The sequence below is a fragment of the Malaclemys terrapin genome, chromosome 14 (genome assembly GCF_027887155.1).
Source record: "Malaclemys terrapin pileata isolate rMalTer1 chromosome 14, rMalTer1.hap1, whole genome shotgun sequence".
Lineage (NCBI taxonomy): Eukaryota > Metazoa > Chordata > Testudines > Emydidae > Malaclemys > Malaclemys terrapin.
In genome coordinates, this window is record NC_071518.1 from 40324306 (window position 1) to 40345739 (window position 21434).

Genomic DNA, 21434 nt, shown 5'->3' on the forward strand with positions numbered 1-21434 from the left:
TGATGTGCAGGCCACAGAGGGAGAGCAAGGGCCTGCCCTCAAAGGGATGGGGATGGGCTGCGTTCTGCACATGCAGTCACTCACTTGGTCGCTACGCAGGGAAGGATGAACTCTGCCGTGGGGACAGTGGCCATCCCGTGGAGACGCCAGACCAGAGATGTGCTGCAAGAGCGGCCGGGGGCAAGGTCTGGGCCCTGAGCCAGGCATTGCCTCTCCTCCTGCCCCCAGGAGCTCGGCCCTGGGGCCTGGCAGACCAAGCCTCATCGCTGATGGCAGAACTGAGGGGGGACAATCTGCCTCCGAAATGACTCCGGGCCCAGTTAGCTCAGTGGCTCTAGCTATGGTCTGAGCACAGCGTGGCCTGTGAAATGAAGCAGAGAGCCGGGGCGGGACAGGAGGATACGGGAGGGGATATGGTCTCTCCCCTGCATGGCGGCGGAGTTGGAGAGCCACTGGGTTAGGCCTTGTGAGAACTGTGGACCGCAGCAGCTGGCAGCCAGTGCTGATGCTGTTTTTCTGTTGCAGGTAGCGGAAGGGTTGGGGGCTTGCACGAATTGCTGCGGGAGTGAGCAGGCGGTCCGCTGAATGGCTAGAGGAACCACCTGAGGAGGTGAGTGAGGCGGCTGGGGCTGTTGGGAGGGATTCAGTCTGAATTGGCTCCCCCTTCTCCCCACGTCGATTCGTTTTGGCTCCAGTTCACGTGCTCTGTGTTTAAACACATGCCCCGATGCAGGTGCCCTCCTGCCCAGGGAAGCTGTGATTGGTTGCTTTGATCTGAGGCGGGGCTTTTTTAGAGTAATGAGGGGTTTAGATAGGCAACATTTCCTGGGGTCCATGTGAAGGCTGCATCCCATGTGCCCCACAACCACTGCCTGGCGCTGCACCTGCCTGCTGCGGAATATGCCATGGCCTGCCTGGTTCATACACAGCTCATCTGCCTCCAGGTCAGAAGCGACTACATCTGCAGCATGGCTTCTCTTTTCCTTTCCCTTTGCAAGCTGCCTCTGCCTCTCGCTCCATGCCAGTCTGGCGTTGCTGGCATGGAGCTCCTGCTGGCTTGCGTAGCCAAGTCAAAAGAAAAAGCAGGTGTCAGGACTGAGATCCCCACTTTGAACTTTAGGGTACAAATGTAGGGGCCTGCATAAAAACTTCTAAGCTTAATTACCAGCTTAGCTCTGGTTCGGCTGCCACCATTTTCAATGGATTCCCTCCCTGGGAAACCTTGAAAAACCTTCACCAAATCCCTGGTGAAAACAAATCCAACCCCTTGGATTTAAAACAAGGGGAAATTAACCATTCCCCTCCTTCCTCCCACCAACTCCTGGTGAATCAAGATCCAAAACCCCTTTGGATCTAAAACAAGGAAAAAATCAATCAGGTTCTTAAAAAGAAGGTTTTTAATTAAAGAAAAAGGTAAAAATCATCTCTGTAAAATCAGTATGGAAATCAACCTTACAGGGTAATCAAACTTAAAGAGCTCAGAGGACTCCCCTCTAGTCTCAGGTTCAAAGTACAGCAAACAAAGAGAAACACTCTAGTAAAAGGTACATTTACAAGTTGAGAAAACAAAGGAAAACTAACACGCCTTGCCTGGCTATTTACTTACAAGTTTGAAATAGGAGAGACTTGCTTAGAAAGATGTGGAGAACCTGGATTGATGTCTGGTCCCTCTCAGTCCCCGAGAACGAACACACTCCCAAACAAAGAACACAAACAAAAGCCTTCCCCCCCCAAGATTTGAAAGTATCTTGTCCCCTTATTGGTCCTTTAGGTCAGATGCCAGCCAGGTTACCTGAGCTTCTTAACCCTTTACAGGGAAAAGGATTTTGGAGTCTCTGGCCAGGGGGGATTTATAGTACTGTACACAGGACAGCTATTACCCTTCCCTTTATAGTTATGACAGCAGGTCCTTGGGGAGACCAGCGGAAGTGACTGGATGGGAGATAGCTCATCACTACGTAGCTGTCAGTGCTGGGAAATGTCCGAGTCCAGGCTAGCCTGGCAAACCCTCTTGTACTACTAGCCCCACTGGCGTAGATGGGGCTCCTTGCATGAGCCAGGGCTACAAGACTGGGCTCATAGCTGCAAAAATCCTTTCTGTTATGGTACCATGGTGCCTTTCTAGACTATCAACAAGGGTGCATGAGTCTTAATAGCTGAGAAGTCAAATGGGAGGAAGAATTGAATCAGAAAAATGTGAATGACCATTGGGAATCATTTGAGAACGGGCTCGATGCCCAGATAGCCCCAAACAGAGAAGAAGGATGTTCTGGTTTTAAAAACGACGACCTGGTTTAAATGGGAAATGAAGGCAGCTGGATATGTAATGGCAGCAAAGGGAAATTAATAATAATGAATTATAAATCAGATGTTAGGAATTGTAGAAAACTGACATTGCCCCCAAGCAAGATAGTGGAATGGCTGATACAGGACTCGATTTTAATAAAGACTCAAAGGAGGGTAATGTAACTAAGGCAAATCAGCCAGGGTTTATGGAAGATAGATCCTGTAAAACTAACTTGATAGCTTTTTTTTTTTTTTGGATGAGATTACAAGTTTGGTTGATAAAGGTAGTCATGCTGACATGCTTTACTCAGACTTCTGTAAGGTATTCGACTTGATACTGCACAACATTTGTATTTAAAAAAAAAAACTAGGATGATATAAAATAAACATGACACATTACGTGAATTAAAAACTGGCTAACTGATAGATCTCAAAATGTAACTGTAAATGGGGAATCTTTGAATGGGTGTGTTTCCAGTGGGCTAGTTAATATTTTTATTAATGCACTGGTGGAAAACCTAAAATCATCACTGATAAAGTTTGCAGATGACACAAATTGGTGGTAAATAAAGAAAAGGACAGGTCACTGATTCAGAGATTTGGATGGCTTGGTAAACTGGGTCCAAGCAAACCCCATGCATGTTGATATGGCTAAATATAAATGTGTACATGTAGGAACAAAGAATGTAGGTCATGCTTACACAGTGAGCAATTCTATCCTGGGAAGCAGGGACTTGGGGGGTGTGGTGGATAATCAGCTGAACGTGGGCTCCGAGTGCGACAGTGTGGCCAAAGAGGCTAATGCGATCCTGGGATGTATAAACGGGAATTCTGAGTAAGAGTACAGAAATGATTTTCCCTCTGTATTTGGCACTGGTGCGATCGCTGCTGGAATGCGGTGTCCAGTTCTGGTGCCCACAATTCAAGAAGGATGTTGATAAATTGGAGAGGGGTCAGAGAAGAGCCACAAGAACGATTAAAAGATTAGAAAACCTGCCTTATATGATAGATTGAGCTCCCTGAGTCTGCTTAGCTTAACAGAGATGGTTAAGAGATGCCTTGATTATAATCTACATGGGGAGCAAATATTTAATAATGGCCTCGTCAGTCTAGCAGCTGAAGGTCTAACACAATCCAAAGGCTGGAAGTTGAAGCTAGACAAATTCAGACCGGAAAGAAGGTGTAATTTTTTAATAGCGAGAGCAATTAACCACTGGAACGATTAGCCAAGGGGCATGGGAGATTCTCCATCACTGACACTAGCTATATCAAGCGTTGAGGTTTTTCTAAACGCTCTGCTCTAGGAGTGATCGTGGGCAGGTCTCTGGCCTGTGTTATGCTGGAGGTCAGGCTAGGTGAGCACAATGAATAAGCCACTTGCCTTGGTATTTTCAGAGGCTCATTACTGTCGCATGGCCTCTTCTGACAGGGCCGGTTCCAGGCACCAGCCGAGCAAGCTCGTGCTTGGGGCGGCAGATTTCAAAGGGCAGCATCCAGCGAATCCTTTTGGTTTTGTTTTGCGCTTCACCGCTTTGGCCGCCCCAGCAGGTTTTTTCTTTTTGATTTACTGCTCCCGCTGCCCTGTAGGGGGCGGAGGAGGGGAGCGCCCTGCATCAAGCCCGGTAGGGCAGCCCGCATCCTTCCCTGCCTGCTGAATGGAGCGGCGCGGAGCCCTCCCAGCAGGCGGCGCAGCGGGCGGGGCCGCGTGGCAAGCGCCCCGCTTTAAGGGAGCCCTGGCCCCTCCGTTCTCCCCTCCCCCCCACCCCCGCTAGCCGGGGTGCGCACTCCGCTGCTTGGGGTCTGCAGGGCCGGGAGTCCCTCTGCACCCACGCTCCCACCACCCCGCAGGTATTTTTTGTTTGTTTTTATTTTTTCTTTCCTTCGCTGCTCCAGCAGGTGGGCCAGTTTGTCGTCCCCCCCCTGCCCGCCGCTCCGGCTGGAGGCAGGTTTGTTTACCTCCCCCCCTTTGCTGCTCCAGCCAGCTGGTTTGTTTCCCTCCCCCCCACCCCCCCTCGCCACTCCAGCCGGCCGGGGGCAGGTTTGTTTTCCTCCTCCTCCCCCCGCTGCTCCAGCCGGCCGGGCGTTTTTTTTGCTTTGGGTGGCAAAAAAGCCAGAGCCGGCCCTGTCTTCTGAGGCGATGGGTAATGGGGATACGGTGCTGCTGACCTCTCAGTGGCTAGTCTGAATTCAGCCCAGCTTGACCTGAAGGCAGGGCCGGCTTTAGCAGGTGCGGGGCCCCACGCCAGGACGCGAATTGTCTCGCGCCCCCTCCCTGCCCCATTGGATCCCTCCCCAAATCCCCGCCCTGGCCCCACGTCTTCCCCAAGCACGCCGCATTCCTCCTCCTCACCCCTCCCTCCCAGGCTTGCGCTGATCAGCTGTATGGCGGTGCAAGCGCTGAAGGGATGGGGGGAGAAGCAGGATGCAGCTTTTTCTTTTCCCCCGCTCTGCTGGCAGCCCCGGACGTTGCGGGGCCCTCTTAGGTGCGGGGCCCATTCCGGGGAATCAGCCGAATCGGCTTAACGCCGGCCCTGCCTGGAGGAAAGCTGTGGCTGTCTGGCTCCTAGGTGGCTTATGATTTTGTGGAAGTGGGGTCTTGATGCAGGGACTTGCAGCAAATGCCACCCTTGGCACCTCCTCGCTGTTGGCCTCAGCTCAGAGGGCACAAGATTGCTGTGGAAACTTGTGGATCCCTCTAGGGAGGGCTGTGGCCCATTGCTGGGGAGTGGGAGGTGCAGCGTGGGGGAAGGTTATGCTGGCCCAGCTCGAACTCTAGGGAACTCATTAGCCTCCAAGCTCGTAGTGGCGTTGATCGGCACGTTGTATCTGGAACCCATGGTGGATGTGGTCCATGGAATTCCAATCCCGTCTCTGCCGGGCTGCGCATTAGGGGACAGGTTCTGGTTGTGCTCTATGGTGACTCACCTTAGGATAACGTTTCAAGTGAGACATGCAGCCTGTCCCAGACAGGCAGCCACACACACAGCAGCAGAGGGTCAGCTAAGTCCTGAGTGCCAGAACTGGAACTAGATCAGAACTTCCTCAAACACTCAGCACGGGAACGCGCAGGTGTGAAGATGGCGAACTGGAAAAGGAGCTTAAACTCCCTTCCTCTGATACCCGTTGACAGCCGTGATCGCAGGTGTCACTGAGAGCACTGGCAGGTCCCACAAGTGCTGGGTTTTCTCGTTCCCATTCTGCCTGGGACGTTCCTGCTTTCAGCCCGTTAGCCCATCTACTCTGGGCCTGGAAGCCAGGATCCAGCTGGGAATTCCAGACCTTGTCTCTGGCAGCAAGTCACGCGGCTCCCGATGATTGAGGGGGCTGTCCACAGGGCCCGCTCCTGCCCTGCCAGTGCATGGGCTGAAGGGGAGGCAGGTCTTAATAGCCGAAATCTTACCAGCTGTGGCTCACCGACTGAGGCTGCCCAAGGTGGTATCCAGGCCTGGCAGTGCGGGGGATGCATCTCCTGGCTCACTGCAATGAATGAACATAGGTCTCCGATAACCCATGCACTGAACTTGCCTTTACAGTCCCTGTGCTGCCAGTCTATCAGCCTGTGAGGCCACATTAGGGTAGAAATCCAGAGAGGCACCACTCACCTGGGCACTGCCCCCAGGCAGGCAATGCAGTGGAACAGATTGTCCTCTCCATCTTCTGCTTGGCTGGGTTTGTGAGCAATTGATTGCAAGCCTTGGCAGGCTCTGCCTCTGACAGCGCTCGGGGCCTTGGCCCTCGCAGAAGGCTCCTCCCACGTGCTTGCACAGTCCAGCGTCAGGGAAAGCAAGAGGCAGCAGGATTCAGAGTGCCATGGGGAGGCTTTTCTGAAAGGTCATGTTGCCCACTGCTCGCAGACGGGAACCGCAGTTCGCTAGGTGAGAAGCATCTGCTTCCACAAGAGACTAGGCAGGTATAAATACGCCCCCTACTGACCGCCTGTAGGCAAACACATGAAATGAAATTCTGTACCGGGGTGGACAAACTTTTTGGCTTGAGGGCCACATCTGAGAATAGAAATTGTATGCAGGCCATGAATGCTCTCAAAATTGGGGTTGGGGTGTGGGAGGGGGTGAGAGCTCTGGTTGGGGGTGCGGATCTGGGGTGGGGCTGGGGATGAGGAATTTGGGGTGTAGGAGGGGGCCCTGGGCTGGGACCGAGAGGTTTGGAGGGTTCGAAAGGGATCAGGGCAGCGGGGTTGGGGTGCGGGGGGAAGCTCAGGGGTGCAGGTTCCGGGCGGCACTTACCACAAGTGGCTCCCGGAAGCAGCAGCATGTCCCTTCTCGGGCTCCTACGCAGAGGCGTGACCCGGCGGCTCTGTATGCTGCCCCGTCCACAGGCACCGCCCCTGCAGCTCCCATTGGCTGCAGTTCCTGGCCAATGGGAGCTGCAGGTGCAGCACTTGGGGTGGGGGCAGCATGCAGAGCAGAGCCCCCTGGCTGCCCCTACGCGTAGGAGCTGGAGGAGGGCCATGCTGCGGCTCCCCGGCGAGCCCCAGAACCTGCTCCTCCGTGGGAGCCTGAGGGCCAGATTAAAACGGCTGGCGGGCCGGATCTGGCCCTTAGTTTGCCCACCCCTGCTCTATACACACCCCTCTGTACATGTCCCTTGTATCAGAAATGCATCCATTTCCTCTGGACCGTGCTTGGATACGCGCTGGCTGAGCTCCCCAGGCAGGGGCGTCACACCAGCCTAACAGAGGCTCTGCACTCCTCCAGCACGGTCCATTGGTGAATCTTCTTGGGGGCAAAGGGCATCCTTGTACAGCGCCTGACACCGCCGGGTGCTGGTCCGTGACTGGGGCATCTGGGTGCTCTGCTAAGATACTAATGAATTGTACCAGTGATTTACTTCACGGATAGAAATTATCTCGCATGTCCCCCTCCCCTGTGCGGGAGTGGGAATTACTCATCCCTAGTGCTTTGGAGGCGGTTGCGCAGGGAGTCCACTGGCAGAGCTGGGAATAGAACTCGGGTCTCCTGATGCCCCAACCCCTCCCCCACACCTGTACCTTCACCACTTGCCCAGCCTTCCTCTGCCTCTGGTACCTACCTTGCTCCTGTCACCATGGTATCTGAGCATCCCCTGTGGTTCACGTGCCTATGTGTGGAGGGCAGGCCTGTTGTCCCCATTGCACAGATGAGGAACTGAGGCATAGACCAAGCCACTTGCCCACAGGAAGCTGGTGGTGGTGGAGACCGAGGGTCAATTCTGTAGAGTCCCAGATTGGCCCCGACCCCTTCTCTTCTCATTGCTGCACGTGGGCCTCCTGCATCTCTGAGGAGAGCGCTCCCTTCTCAAATGCAGGAGGAACTGGACTGAGATCACCCAAAAGGCTCTGAGGTGGGGTGGCCACTGGCGTGAGCCGGGCTTGAACCGGCCACCTAGGAGTGAAAGAGCCTAGACGCCATTGCTAATCCTGAGCCACGCAGCCACCTTAACCTTTGCTCATCCCTCCCTCAGCCAGTCCGGAGCTGCTTTGTGCATGGGCAGCGCCTTCCCTGGAATGATGTGTAACCAGCCCTTCGGCGACGCCATGCCTGCTTGTGCCAGTGGCTGCTCTGGCTTGGCCTGGCGCTGAGGCAGTCTGTCCTGGCAGAAGCAGGGATATTCCTCCTGGCAAGGATGGGTCCACCTGAAACGCTGGTCACGTCTTGGAGGCTGCCATGGGGGGTTGAGTCCTGTGGCTGGGTCAGGGCCTGCTTCTGAGTGTGTCTAGTCCCTCAGGTGTTGCAGTGGGGGCCTGAAAAGCAGCCTCCAGGTGGAGCGGGGAAAGGAGTGTGAGGAGCGGGTTCACCTTGTGTCCCAGCAAACCCGTGGAGGGTAAAGAAGCATGGTCTTATGGCTGCCCTTTCCACCCTGACTGTCGGGCCCCGAGCAGCACCTCCCAGGGGCCGCAGGGACTCCACTGACCCTCTAGAGGCGGTCGCGAGCTAGCCCAGAGAAGCAGCGTTCTATCTGTGCAGGTTGATGACACGGCTCTCACCTGAACTCTGGTGGCAGCGGCGCCTGCTGGCTCCAACGGGCCCCGTGGGATCTGGGCATGGGGGAGAGTCTCCAGGCCGTGAGTGGCTCATCTTGACTGTTGGCCCATCACCAAGAGGCTCCCTATACAGTGCACCTACCTGCACAGAGGAGATGATCCACTTAGCACCAGCTCCTCCCCCAGACAGCTGTCGGTAGACCTCTGTCCTGACCTTGCAGCACCCCCTTCTGGTTCAGGGCTGAGCTCCCCACATAGCTCGGCCTGGCTTGCATTACCCCTGCTGTGGAAGCCCTGGGCCTCTCCAAGCAACTGCACCTCACCATGCAATGTCTCTTGTGATGGGTGGTCTGAGGGGGATTTCCCGGGATTGACTCACGCGGGGACTTCTAACCTCACTGTACCAAATTGAACAAGAGACCCATGCAAAGTGGTCTCGGAGCAGGGGGGTCCCTTCCTCTTCTCCCACCGGAGAGGACCTGGCGTACCATGTACGAGGCTGACGTCCGTTCAGGTGGAGCATGGGGAGGTTTGGGAGAAGGGGGCATGTTTCAGGACTCTCCCTGACCACTCATGGAGATCTTCATCTAGCTTCTCCCCTGCTCCACCAGCCCCAGGTGGGCTACTGGGCTCCGGCTGCCCCTTGGCTGAGGTTAGGCTCGTGGTGGCAGTGGCCAGCTCTGTGGGGTTTAGCAGTTGAGCTTGTTTTTATTTGCTGTTAGTGATTTGTTTTTTTTAAATCTCTTTTCTCCTCCATCCCTGCCCCCTTGCAGTTCCAGGGCTTTGTCACAGCAGAAGCTCCTCCAACCGAGCGGCAGGGGACGATTGCCAGGGGATTACTGACAGGCCCACGCAGCGGGGAAGGCCGGCTTCCGCAGAGCATGAGGGAGGCTGCAGCTGAACGCCAGCTGGGGGTTCCTGAGAGCATGTGGAAGGGCTGAGCAGGAGCTGCGCACACGGCCCAGGGGCGGGGGGGGCCGCCGAGAGACCCCCTCCGAGCTGCAGCTGTTCCCGGGCCCTGCTCCAGATGTGGAGCTCCTCAAGAGCTCAGCTGTCTCCCAGGCAACCAGAGCCGGCGAGGCCCCCTCAGCTGCGAGGAGACGCTGATGGAAAGCAGCAGCCAGCCAGGTGCGGGCGAGGCGCGGTGGGAACCTGGCTCTAGCCCCCTGTGCAGAGTCCCCCTGAGATGCACTTTTCTTCCCCCTCCTGGACAGAGTCGTGCAGCAGGTGACCGGCCGACAAGGGGCTAGACCCTGGGTCTGCGCGCACCAAGACTTGCTCCCTTCGTCCCCGGGCCAGCGGCGTTGCAGGAGATGAGGAGTACGGCTCCCCTTTGGGGCCGTAGGCAGAGGGGAGCTGTTTGCCCACGAGAGACCAGGGCTCCTGTTGCTTGTTAATCCAGGGCTTGGGGATTGGCAGCCGGACTTGCAGCCGCTCCCTTGCTCCCCGCCTTGGCTTGGATCGGAGCATCTGGGACCCAGCTGGGCTCTGTGGCGTCCAGAGAGCCGTGACTGCACCTGCGGTGATTAAAGCGCCCCTGGGGAGCCGGACGCATCGCTGTGCCAATCTCCAGTGGATTTCCCCCCTGCCCTGTGCATCCCCCCAGCCTGCCCTATGCCCTTCTGCCGCTGCTGCAGAGAGGGTGGGCAGCGTACTGTCGGCACAGGCCGGCTGGCACGTCAGCAGCCAGCCCAGTGGACCCGGTGACCCCGCCCTGGCAGGGTGGTCCTTTCCTATCCCCCCTCCACCATGAAGTGCTCCCTGCGGTTCTGGTTCCTTTCGACCGCCTTCCTGCTAGTGTTCGTCATGTCGCTCCTCTTCACGTACTCGCACCCCAGCATGGCCTACCTGGACCCCGACAGCCCGGGCGGCTTCCACCGGGTCAAACTGGTGCCCGGCTACGCCGGCATGCAGCGCCTCCGGCAGGGCGGGCGCCTCGGGGAGGGGTGCGCCTGCCGCAGGTGCACGGAGGACGCAGGGGCCTTGGCGTGGTTCACCAGCCACTACGACAGCAACATCTCCCCAGTGTGGACCAAGGAGAACATGGACCTCCTGCCGGATGTTCAGAGGTGGTGGATGGTGAGTGAGCCCCTGCTAGGGGGCCGTGGGTCGGTGGATCTCAAGCACTCGCGCTGGGAGGGAGTCCCCTTCCTCCCCTCCTCCTTCTCTCCCTCGCCCACCCGGAGGCCGCACTGCTGCTGGGCAGGCCGCATTGCTTGGCCTCCCGGGAGGCCTGCTCGAATGCCTGACCCACTCCCCTCTAGGGGCCCAGAGCCTGCTGGCGGCCTAGGTCTAATCTGCAACGTGTCTCTGTGCAAATGGCCTGCCAGGCTCTCGGGGCCTCCCAATCAAACGGGCCCTGGCCATCTGGCAATGAGATGAGCTCATGCTGGTGCTGAGCCCAACTGGGCTCCTCCTAGCCCCGCTAATGAGGCAATCTCCCAGGCTGAGCGCTGCCTCCGTGACCCCTGTGCAGCCCCGTTGCCTTCCCTGGGGCTGGGTGCACTGAACAGAGGGTGGAGTTTGGGGAAGTTGGGGTGCTCCCGTGTCTAGCCTGCAGGGAGCAGTGCGGTCTAGTGGTTAGTGCACACAGCACAGCTGGGAGTTGGACCTGACCCTCCATTGCCCGCTTCTCATCAAGTCACTTTTGCCAGGAAGCAGAGCTCTGCCGTTCGGTCCTGCCGGCACAGCTGTAAAATCACACCCCTGCGCATGCGGCAGCGGAGAATTGGCACCCCTGGGCTCCCATCCCAGCTCTGCCACTGACTTGCTCCCTAGCCTTGGGTGAGTCACTCTTCTGGCCTCTGTTTCCCCAACTTAAAATGCAGTGAACTGCACCTCACAGGGAGATGGATGTATTCCTGGAGGGGAGGGGACACCCCGAGAACATCAGCTCGCGTGGGCTGAAGGCTCCGCCTCTCCCGGCCCCCAGTTCCTAGCACATGCTGTCAGGGATAGCTCCCCTCTGCTCTGGAGACATGCATCCAGTCTCGTGTGCTTTAACTGTGCAGCAAGTAAAGATCCCGTCTCCCTGTTACCCTGGATAGAGAATCCTGGCACGTTCCTGGCACTCATGCAGATGATGGGGGCTGTGGGAGCACCTGGTTAGGTGTGAGGCAGATGTCCTGAAACCCAATTAAGATGCCAGGGATTGCTGGGCATGGGGGGCAGTGAGGGGATCTCTGCTGCTGGTGTTGCTGCCTGTGCCCAGAGAGATTCTTTTCCGTGGGAAAGGCGATGCCAACGTGAAAACGAGGCTTTTTAGACCTTGCCTGCTGCCCACAGCCGCCCTGCTGCTGGGTGCCATGTGTCACCGGCAAATTGGGGGCCCTGACACACAGATGCCTTGGTTCTGGGTTTCAAGCCAGCTGTCCAGCTTGCCGCCCGTCCAGATGCCCACATGCAGCTGCCCAGGCGGGGGGAGGGGAGCTGTCAGTTGCCAGCTTGTGCTTTTCATTCTTCCAGAAGTGCCAAGTGCGTGTAGCCATTGCCGAGTTGAGGGGGCTCGGTGCATCTAGGCCCCCATGGACCAAAAGTTTGTTGTGCCCAGAGCAGCCCGGCCAGCCTAGCTTGCAATGGGGCCTGGCGGCTACACCCCACTCCAGAAGGAAGGAGGCGTCAGCTCCTACATCTCGGCCTGGCTGCTGTCTGGGAAGGGGCTGGCTTGTTTTGTGGGGGTGACCGGGTCTCTCTCCTGCTAGGCCTGTCCCCTGGCGCCTGAGTTGTGCAGGACCCGGGGCGGGGGAGGGGGGGGTGTTCCTGCTCTTCCCACTCGTCTCCTTGCCTGTGCTGGGGGGGCCTGCCCCGCCCCTCCTGTCAGGGCCATTAGCTGATGTTCCAGGCTTAGTGGCCAAGAGGTGGCATGGAGACAGAAGCCCCTTGCTTGCCCAATAGCTCTGGGCAATGAGCCCCGTCTGTCCATGGGCTCGCAGCCTTTGCTGCCGCTTGCTGCACGGCTCTGTGGCGAGCTTGCCAGGGGTGTGCGATGGAGAGGCCACTTTTGCTTTGGCACAGCCTTGGCTGGCCCAGCTGAGGCCGAGCTTGCGGGAGAGTCTTAGCTCTCGTCCTTGGGATCTCCCACGTCCCTTCTGGGAGTCCACGAGAGCCCCTGTGCTCCCCGCCCGTCCCCGTCAGCTGTGATGGTGCGTGGGCTCTCGATCCGCCACGAGGGGCTCGTTCCGTCCCCCCGCTCTTCTTGCAGTTGAGCCCAATGCTGGCTCTGGGCCCCGAGAGCCCTGCTCCAGTGGCTTAGTGGTTTTTAAAAAAAAAAAAAAAAAAGTGGATAAACTAATCTAGGCTCCTAAATGAGAAGTGAGCAAGCTCTGCCTACCCACCGGTACCACTGCCTCCACCACTCTCCCTACGCTAGCCCTGGATTTGCGGTTGGCGAACGGGTAGGGCTGGGTGATGTTTTTCAGCTGAATGGTTTGTTTGCTGAAAAAGGACGTTTGGGGCTGACCCAAAGTATTGGTGAATTCCTGCCGAGTTCCCTGAATCGCTTCCAGACGGGAGAAGCTGGAACGTCTCCTTTGGTGAAATGTTTCCTTTGACCCCCGCATTTAGTTTCAACTTTCAGGCGTTTTGACAACAGCAAGCAAGTCCCAAAACGGCTGGGGTGGGGCCCCACCCTTGTGAACTTTAGCCCCGTGAGTAGGATACTCATCAGGGAGGTGGGATCTGGGTTCATGTCCCCCCCCCCCCACACACACACACACTGCCTGATGTGGTGAAGGGCTTTCAGGTTGGCTCTTCCGCACTGCAGCAGGGAGCCCTGGCCACTGGTCTATTCTGGGCTGGAGCTTTCTCAGGCTATCCCACTCTGTCTAAATTACTCACCTTGGTGTCCCGCATCCAAGGCGAGTGCCCTAATCCCCTGGACAATAGAGTCCTCCTCACTTGCCCTGGCACGGCTGGATGGTTCCTTGGAAATTTCGGTTAGCACTGACCCTCTTCACTCCAGCCCGTGTCTCCTGTGAGCGGAGAGTGCCTCGGGATGGTTATTCGCCCAGCAGAATCTAGCCATGGGAGCAGGAGCATCGGGCGCTTTAAATATTGACGATTGCCCTGATGCAGTGTTACTCCTAGAGACAGTTCCCACCCTGGGAATCGGGAGTTGCTCCACTGCAGCCACTGGCTCCTGTATGACCTAGCTGGTCCTGCAAACTCTTACCATCTGGGGGGTCTTCAGTGGCTGTTATAAAAGCCGACGATGCTCTTGGGCCAGGCCGATGGGTGGGAGCTCGGGAGAGCGTCCCTCTGCAGGGATGGGAGAGGCTGGGCTTGGAGCCATCGGCCGGCACAACCGCGTGTTTCACCGCTGCCCTGTGGGGGGTCTCGGAGCCAGCACTCTGGCTCTCCGCACCAAGCTGCCCTTCCGCCCCCCGTTCTGTAGCCTGCTGCGTTCGGCTGCTGGGCAGAACAAGGCAGGTGCTTCATACGAGATGCTCTCAGGGCAACGTGGACTGAAATCACTGGCTGGGACCTGTGAGGACTCGCATCCCTGCAATACCCGAGCCCCACAAACACAGAGTTCCTCCTTAACACCCCAGTAAAGCGCTATCCCCATTTTATAGCTGGAAACCAGTGGCACGGGGAGAAATAAGAGACTTGGCCAGGGTCAGCCAGGGAGTCTGTGGCAGAGCCAGGGAGCTGACCCCAGATCTGCAGAGTCCGAGCCTGGTGCCCCGTCCATTAGACCCTCCTGCCCTCCAGAGTGATTGTGTTTTTAAGCAGCGTGGGCCCGCGTCCACTCGTGTGCGGATGTAACTCAAGAATAAGGAAGTGAGCGGAGTGTGAGTGAGAATTGGGTCCCTCATTGTCTCACTTGTCTCCGAAGCGCCAGGCAGGCTGACAGCACTATGTGAACCGTCCTTCTCGACGCTCTTCCGTCTGGCTGGCGATGGGTTTCATTACAACTTCCCCTGCAGTGCTGGCAAACCAGCCTGCTGTCACACCAGTGTGAAAGAGTCTGGCAGGGCAGTGCACTGGAAAGGGGGGTGACTTCGTTAGGTCAGTTCTGCTGTCCCAGCGGGGACAAAACTGCAAGACGATGGGCTTAGAGACCAGGAGGAGAGCTCGGGGGGGGTCGGGTGGGGCAGATTATCCCATGGCTGCCCACCCCTGGGTCCCTGCACTTGCTGGAGATGGAACGTGGATTAGATGGGGTCTGGGTGTGATCCAGTCTGTCAGTTCTGGGTTGCTGTTTAATGGTGCCGAACAAAGAGCTTTCAAACATAAGAACATGGTCTGGAAGGGTCACAGACGCCCCTAGAATACCATCCTGGTCGTAAGCTCCATCTTCAGAAGACAAACTCGACAAAACCACACCCCGCCTTCCCGCGTTACCAGGCCAAAATGTAAATGACACAGGGAAGGAAACGGCATAGTTAAAAATGCAAAGAATTTGAAACCTGATGCTGCTGGTTCTCCGAGACACTTTTGTCTCAAAAGGATTCCGCTTAAATGCAAAGTCTTGCAGTCCGTTCAAAGCATTTAAGAGACCCAAGCTGCACATTGGGCATCATCTCAGCCAGGCCCAGCTCACGCTGGCTTCCCCAATTGCGAGAGAGACTCTGAGTGGGAGGAGCAGTGGCTGATGTGTGGCAGCCGTGTGCCAACTGCTTCGGCTTGTTATCCAGCCGGGGGTTGGACCCAGGCAGTGTGAGTAATCCCCTAGGGGCTATTTTTGGTGTGTGCCCTGGGGGCTGCAGCAAAGCCCACTTAATGCTGAAGCTGTGTTTCAGACTGGTGAGCCGCTCATGGGATCAAACCATCCCAAGGTCTTGCACGTTTGACCTTGTCTTTAAAGGCACAGGGGTTGCGGGGCGGGGCAGAAGTCTTGGGCCCAGACTGAAAATATGTCGCTGTTCCTTTAACACAGGGGTAGGCAAACTACGGCCCGCGGGCTGGATCTGGCCCTCAAGCTCCCGTTGGGGAGCAGGATCTGGGGCTTGCCCCACTCTGGTGCTCCAGCCAGGGAGCAGGGGTGGGGGCCGCTCCACTCGGCTCCCGGAAACAGCGGCATGTCCCCCCTCTGGCTCCTACGCGTAGGGGTAGCCAGGGGGCTCCACTCTGCACACTGCCCCCATCCCAAGCGCCGCCCTCGCAACTCCCATTGGCCAGGAACCACAGCCAATGGGAGCTGCAGGCAGGGCCAGCTCCAGGATTTTTGCCACCCCAAGCAGCAAAAAAAAAAAAAAAAAGCCGCGATTGTGATCTGCAGCACTTCGGCGGCAGCTCTACCGCCGCCACTTCATTCTTCGGCGGCAGGTCCTTCACTCTGAGAGGGAGCGAGGGACCCATCGCTGAATTGCTGCTGAAGAGACGGACGTGCCGCCCCTCTCCGTTGGCCGCCCCAAGCACCTGCTTGCTCAGCTGGTGCCTGGAGCCGGCCTTGGCTGCCGGGGGGGCGCCTGTGGACAGGGCAGCGTGCAGAGCCGCCTGGCCGTGCCTCTGTGTAGGAGCCAGAGAAGGGACATGCCGCTACTTTCAGGAGTCACTTGGGTTAAACGCTGCCTGGAGCCTGCACCCCTGAGCCTCCCCCCGCGGCCCAACCCTCTGCCCCAGCCCTGATTCCCCCTCCCGCCCTCTGAACCCCTCGATTCCAGCCCGGAGCCCCCTCCTGCACCCCAAACCTCTCGGCTCCAGCCCCAGTCCAGAGCCCCCTCCCGCACCCTGAACTCCTCATTTCTGGCCCCACCCTGGAGCCCACACCCCCAACCAGAGCCTGCACCCCAACCCCAATTTGTGAGCGTTCATGGCCCGCCATACAATTTCTATTCCCAGATGTGGCCCTTGGGCCAAAAAGTTTGCCCAGCCCTGCTTTAACATCTTGCCCCTTCCTTTCTCCTCCGATTTTCCCCCCCCACCACTGTGGGTCTCCGGTCCTGTCCCAGGAGCGTTGTTCATGCTGCTCCCATGCCCACAGGAGCTTGCTGGTAAGGCCGGCCCCATCTCCTCCTTTGCCCAGTGCCCCAGGAGCGGCTGCCAGTCGGAGGCCGATGGGCGCAGTCTGAGCAGTGCCTGGCAGCAGGACTGTCTAGCCCAGGTGGGTGGCTGGGGCTGGGTGCCATGGAGATGGGTGCTATAGAAACCAGACGTCTCACTGGCCCTTGTGTGTCTCTGCAGATGCTGCAGCCCCAGTTCAAGTCCCACAACACTAATGAAGTCCTGGGCAAGCTCTTCCAGATCGTGCCGGGCGAGAATCCCTACGGCTCCCGCGACCCCAGGAAGTGCCGGCGCTGCGCTGTGGTGGGCAACTCAGGCAACCTGCGCGGCTCTGGCTACGGGCGAGAGATCGACGGGCACAACTTCATCATGAGGTGGGTGGCTGGCGCCGCTGGGGAGGGGGTGCGGCTGGCTCCCGTGGGGCAGCGAGCTGCGGACGGAGGCACAATCTGAGCGCCGGGCCGGCTTTCGCGTTGGATCATGTCTGAGCAAAGTAGGTGAAAGCGCTTTGTCCGCACGTGCTGCTCTTGCCTGCATTTCAGAGCAGCTTCCCGCCCCTCCAAGTCCTCAGAGGGCACCTTCTCTCTCGGGCCTGGCTCTGTGCAGGCTGAGTCCTGTCTCCACCGCCCTCCCCAGGCCGGGGCTTCTCGTTTCATTAACTCCAGTCTCGGGAAGTGGCTGCTGGGCAGGGGAAGAGCTGCGTGTGTCGGGAGCTGTCGTGTCCCTGGGGAGCGGCTGTCTGTGACGAACGCAGGACAGCCAGGCTGGGACCTGCCCTGGAAAGCAGGGAGTGGGGTGTGCAGAGAGGTGGCTGCAGTGTTTAGCACATGCAGCGTCAGGTCGCAGCCTCCCTGGGTATGTCTACACTGCACACTGAGCCTGGGCTGTGACTCAGGTTTGAGCCCACACCCCCTTCCATCCACACACGAATCACAGGCCACAGGAGCGTGCCAGGAGGTGAGTCAGAGCCCGAGTCCTGCTGTGATTTGGTCCAAGCCCTGTTCTGTAGCGTGGCTGCAGGCCCGAGCCGGGGGTCTCAGCATGACGGTGAGAGCCGCGTCCAGCAGCTGTCAGCCCAGGGTCACAATCTGGGAAACGCCAGTTCCACAAGCCCAGATGTGGGGCCAGGGCTGAGTCCCGAGCCCCGCAGCTCCAAGGGAAGGCGGCTGCTCCTCACTCTCAGCCCGACTGGGAGGCTCAAGCCAAGGACTCAGGCCCTGGTTAGTAAATGGCGGTGGTGGGAGGAACAATCCTTCTCCCTTCTTTTAAAGACCTTTCTGTTTCCGATCATTGAAACAGTGGAACGATAAAATCTCTGTGTACCCAGCTTCCCCATGGCCGCCCCCAATGGGGTGGGGTGGGGTGGGAAGGCAGGTTTCCCAGCATGCTTTGGTGGCACAGTGCAGGCTCAGGGAGGAAAGAGTCGGCTACTTGCAATGTTCAGGATCACCAGTAGAGACGCGTCCAGGGTTCGAGATCCACACCAAGCTGAGCTGAGTGCTGAAATCGCAGGCGGAGATCCCCTGGCCAGGGCGGTGCAGGAGGCCGCTGGCTGATCTGGGACTGGCTCATCCACCTTCGTGGTGAGGTCTCCCACCTTCTTCCTTCTTGATTCCCCGCCGCGATGCCCATTTCTGCACTAGAGGGACCAGGGATCCCTCACTTGCTGTGCGTGGCAGCACTGGTGGGGGCTGCGGGGTAGACAGGGGTTGGGTGTTTTGGCCTCCAGGGTGTTTAGCCCTGCTGGGAGGACCTTCCTTCCATCCGGCCTTCGCTTCCCAGCCTAGCTGCCACCTGAGACAGCTCTGCTCTCTGATCCACGCTCTTTGCTCCAAAAATCAGAACGGCCGGGTGCGATTGCCCACACAGGCCAAGAGCCCTTTGACTCTCTGGGGGACGGGTTCAGATCTTCTGAATCACCTGGGGAGCACAAGTCCTGGTGGAGCTGGTGTTCCTAAGTCAGCTGGACCCTTTTGAAGACCCCACTGCTGCGCACCCCCCTCTGCATGCTGGTTTCCCCTCTCGGGAAGCCCGAAGGCCTCTTACCAAGAGCTTTGGTGGAATGGTCCAGGTGGATCAGCCATTCGCTGTCCGTTTTCATCAGTGTCCTTGTGCTGGTCACTAGATGACCCTGAGCAGTAGCTAGAACACCTGGCTGTTCCCCTGCCCTTGTCAGACACCTGGACACCCTCCTCCCTTCCCCGCGCCCTTTCCCCAACCCCTTCCCTGGCCAGGCCTGGCTCCGCACCATGGCGTAGCTAGGGCCGCATCACTGGCCCTGTCATAGACTCTCCGCCCCGCTTCCCTTTGCAGCTAGCAGGAGGAACGCCCACTTGTCGTAAGCTGGCCAGCGGTTCATCTGGATGCAGCCCGGTTGCCTTTGCTGTCTTACCGCTGTGATCGCTCCTGCTGGCTTTGTCCTCTGCCCGCTGGAGCTCACCCTCCGACACAGGAGTCCATAAATCCGGGCCCTGTGGCTGCTGGCACGCGGCGGGTTGTGTTTGTGCAGAGGCTGGATTCTGGGGGCCCTGGGACTGCACTGGATCAGGGAGGGTATATTTGGGCTGGGGTCTCCTATATGCAGGAGGGAGGCGCTTGGGGACTGGCTTCCCACGTGGAGTTGCTGCTCTGCCAGGGAAGTGGGGGGCAGGAGAAGATGTCGCCCTGACTCTGAGTGGGGCTGGGAACATTCAGCTGCAGGGAGAGGTCCCTGTCTAAGTTAATGCTGACCCAGGGTTCTCAAAAACACTGGCGCTTCGCAGCCATGGGGAATTATGGCTCCAAAAGTATCCGAACCCAGGTGAGGGCTTTGAGACCAATCCGGGCTCCTTGGATCACATGGGAGGCCACCCCTGTGTCTCCACGCTCCTCTGCAGCAAGCGTCAGGTGCTAGGCACTGAGATTGTGCAGTGTCATTTTCTGGGAATAACTTCTGAAGTAGGGCTGTGATCAGGAATGTGCCTCTTCCCCAAATGCCAGCCCAGTCTTGCAGCGGAGAGTCGGCCTGGATAACGTCCCATCGATCTGCCTCCGTGCAGAGGCTTACCCAGCCTCACTGACCAGAATCAGCCCTCGCTGTGTGCATTGCTCTACCCGACTCTTAGGCAAGATGTTGCCAGCCCGGCATGCTCTGTCCTGTGGCAGCTGCCTCTGAGTGGCGCTGCGCCGCATATGTAAAGGTTCGTGGAGCCCCCAGGAGCCTTTGGGATGGAAGGTGCTGTAGAAATGCCTGGCTGCTGTTTACTTTCCCTCTGACTTGCAGACGCTGTTCGCTCACCTACGCCAGAACAAAACTCGCTCGAACTGCCAGCTCAGCTTGGGGTCTGAAAATCAAACTGTTCTTCCTGCCCCATACGTAGGGTCCTACCAAATTCCCAGCCATGAAAAACGCATCGCAGACCATGAAATCTGCTCTCCCCCGGGAAACCTGGTCTCTTGCTGCTTTTATCTGATACTATACCGATTTCACGGGGGAGACCAGTGTTTCTCAAATTGGGGGTCCTGAGCCAAACGGCAGTTGCAGGGGGGTTGCAAGGTTATTTTGGGGGGGGGTATTGCCACCCTTACTTCTGCGCTGCCTTCAGAGCTGGGCGGCCGCAGGGCGGCGGCTGTTGGGTGCTGCGTTTGGAGCTGGCGCCAGGCTAACAGCTGCTGCTCTGTGGCTGCCCAGCTCTGAAGGCAGCACCCCCATCAGCAGCAGCGCAGAAGTAAGGGTAGCAGTACCCCCCCCCCCAACAATAACCTTGTGATCCCCCCACAACTCCTTCTTGGGTCAGGACTCCTACAGTTACAACCCCGTGACATTTTAGATTTTAAATAGCTGAAATCATGACATTTATGATTTTTTAAAAAAAATCCTACAGCCGTGAAATTGACCAAAATGGACCGTGAATTTGGTAGGGCCCTGCCCATACATAGCTAGCCGAGAGCGGGGCCGGAGCCGAATGCAGCAGCTGCTGCAGGAGGCAGGAATTGGTCCAGCTCCACCTTCGCTGCAGTCTCACTGCCCCAGCGGAATTGTATCGATCCTTCCGTTAGGACGTTGCTCCAGAAACCAGCTCCTGACGCTGACAAACTCCTCGATTGCTGCCCTGTCTCTAATCGCCCAGCCTCAGGGAAGCTCACGGAGAACGTTCTCCAGGCTGGCCTGTGTGTCCCCCGCAATGGCTCGATCAGGGGTCCGTGCTAGCTCCTGTCACCGTGCCAGCAGCCTCTGGCACTGTTTGTTTGGGGGGCAGTGGTTACTGGCCGGTGGATCGCAGTCAGAACTGTCCATAGCTGTTCATTATCTGAGCACTGCCCCGTCCTGGGCACAAAATGAGCCAGGCCTGCTGCAGGGAAAGTGGTCGTGTCATTAAAGCCGGCAGCGCCAGGGGCTAGCGGGAGGCTGCACAAGCACCTGTTATTGGGGCGTTTCCTGTCGTGTGCGTAATAGAACATTTATAGGGTTCGTCACGTTCCATCCGTCTGTGACTTGGGGACAGTTGCACCCTGGAAAGGATGCTCACTACTGAGGCCGCAAGCCAGGCCAGAAATGCGTGCAGCCGGGGCTTCTCCCGGAACCGGCTCCGTGTCCAATTCCTGCTTCGCTGCTGCCACGTAGTGGTGAAATGCAGCTTGGACTTTGGGTGATGTGGTACAGTGCAGCAAGGAGCTCTGGATGGTGGAAGAGAGCAAAGTCACAAGAGAAACGTGACGTCATGACTGCTGATGGGAAGAGCCATTGAGTTCCTATTCACGGCCAGAAGGGACCATTAGATCAGCTAGATCACAGGCCATTACATTGCACCCAGATAGCCCTGTATGAAACCCCATAACTTCACTTTGATGAGATCTTCCTGAAAGGAATCCAGCCTTGATCTGAAGGCATCAAGAGATGGAGAACCCACTGTTACCAGCTCGTCACCCTGACTGGGAACAATTTGTGCCTAATTTCTGTCTGGCTTCAGCTTCCAGCCAGTGGTTCTCGTTCGGTCTTTCTCCTCTTGATTAAAGACCCTGTTAGCACCAGGGATGTTCTCTTGGTGAAGGTACCTGCACGCTAATCTAGTCACCTTGCAATCGGCCTTTTGACGAGCTGAACAGACAGAACTAACTCTCTTGCTCTACGGTGTCTTCTCCAGCTCTTTTTCTGCATCCTCTGCCATTTTTCAACATCCTTTTTAAAACGTGGACCCAAGAACTGGATGCATGATTCCAGTATCAGTCCTATCAATGCCAT

General features: G+C 57.6%; 1 protein-coding gene across 3 annotated transcripts in view; it reads left to right on the forward strand.

The window, feature by feature from the left end:
• Window positions 1-21434, forward strand: part of ST3GAL2 (ST3 beta-galactoside alpha-2,3-sialyltransferase 2) — a 93648-nt gene that overhangs the window by 62972 nt on the left and 9242 nt on the right. For all 3 annotated transcript variants that reach the window (XM_054048752.1, XM_054048753.1, XM_054048754.1), the window contains 3 exons: window positions 526-610; window positions 9040-10345; window positions 16394-16587. In XM_054048752.1, the coding sequence (XP_053904727.1) occupies window positions 10016-10345; window positions 16394-16587 (524 nt within the window). In that variant the 5' untranslated portion in view covers window positions 526-610; window positions 9040-10015. The remainder of the gene's footprint in view (window positions 1-525; window positions 611-9039; window positions 10346-16393; window positions 16588-21434) is intronic.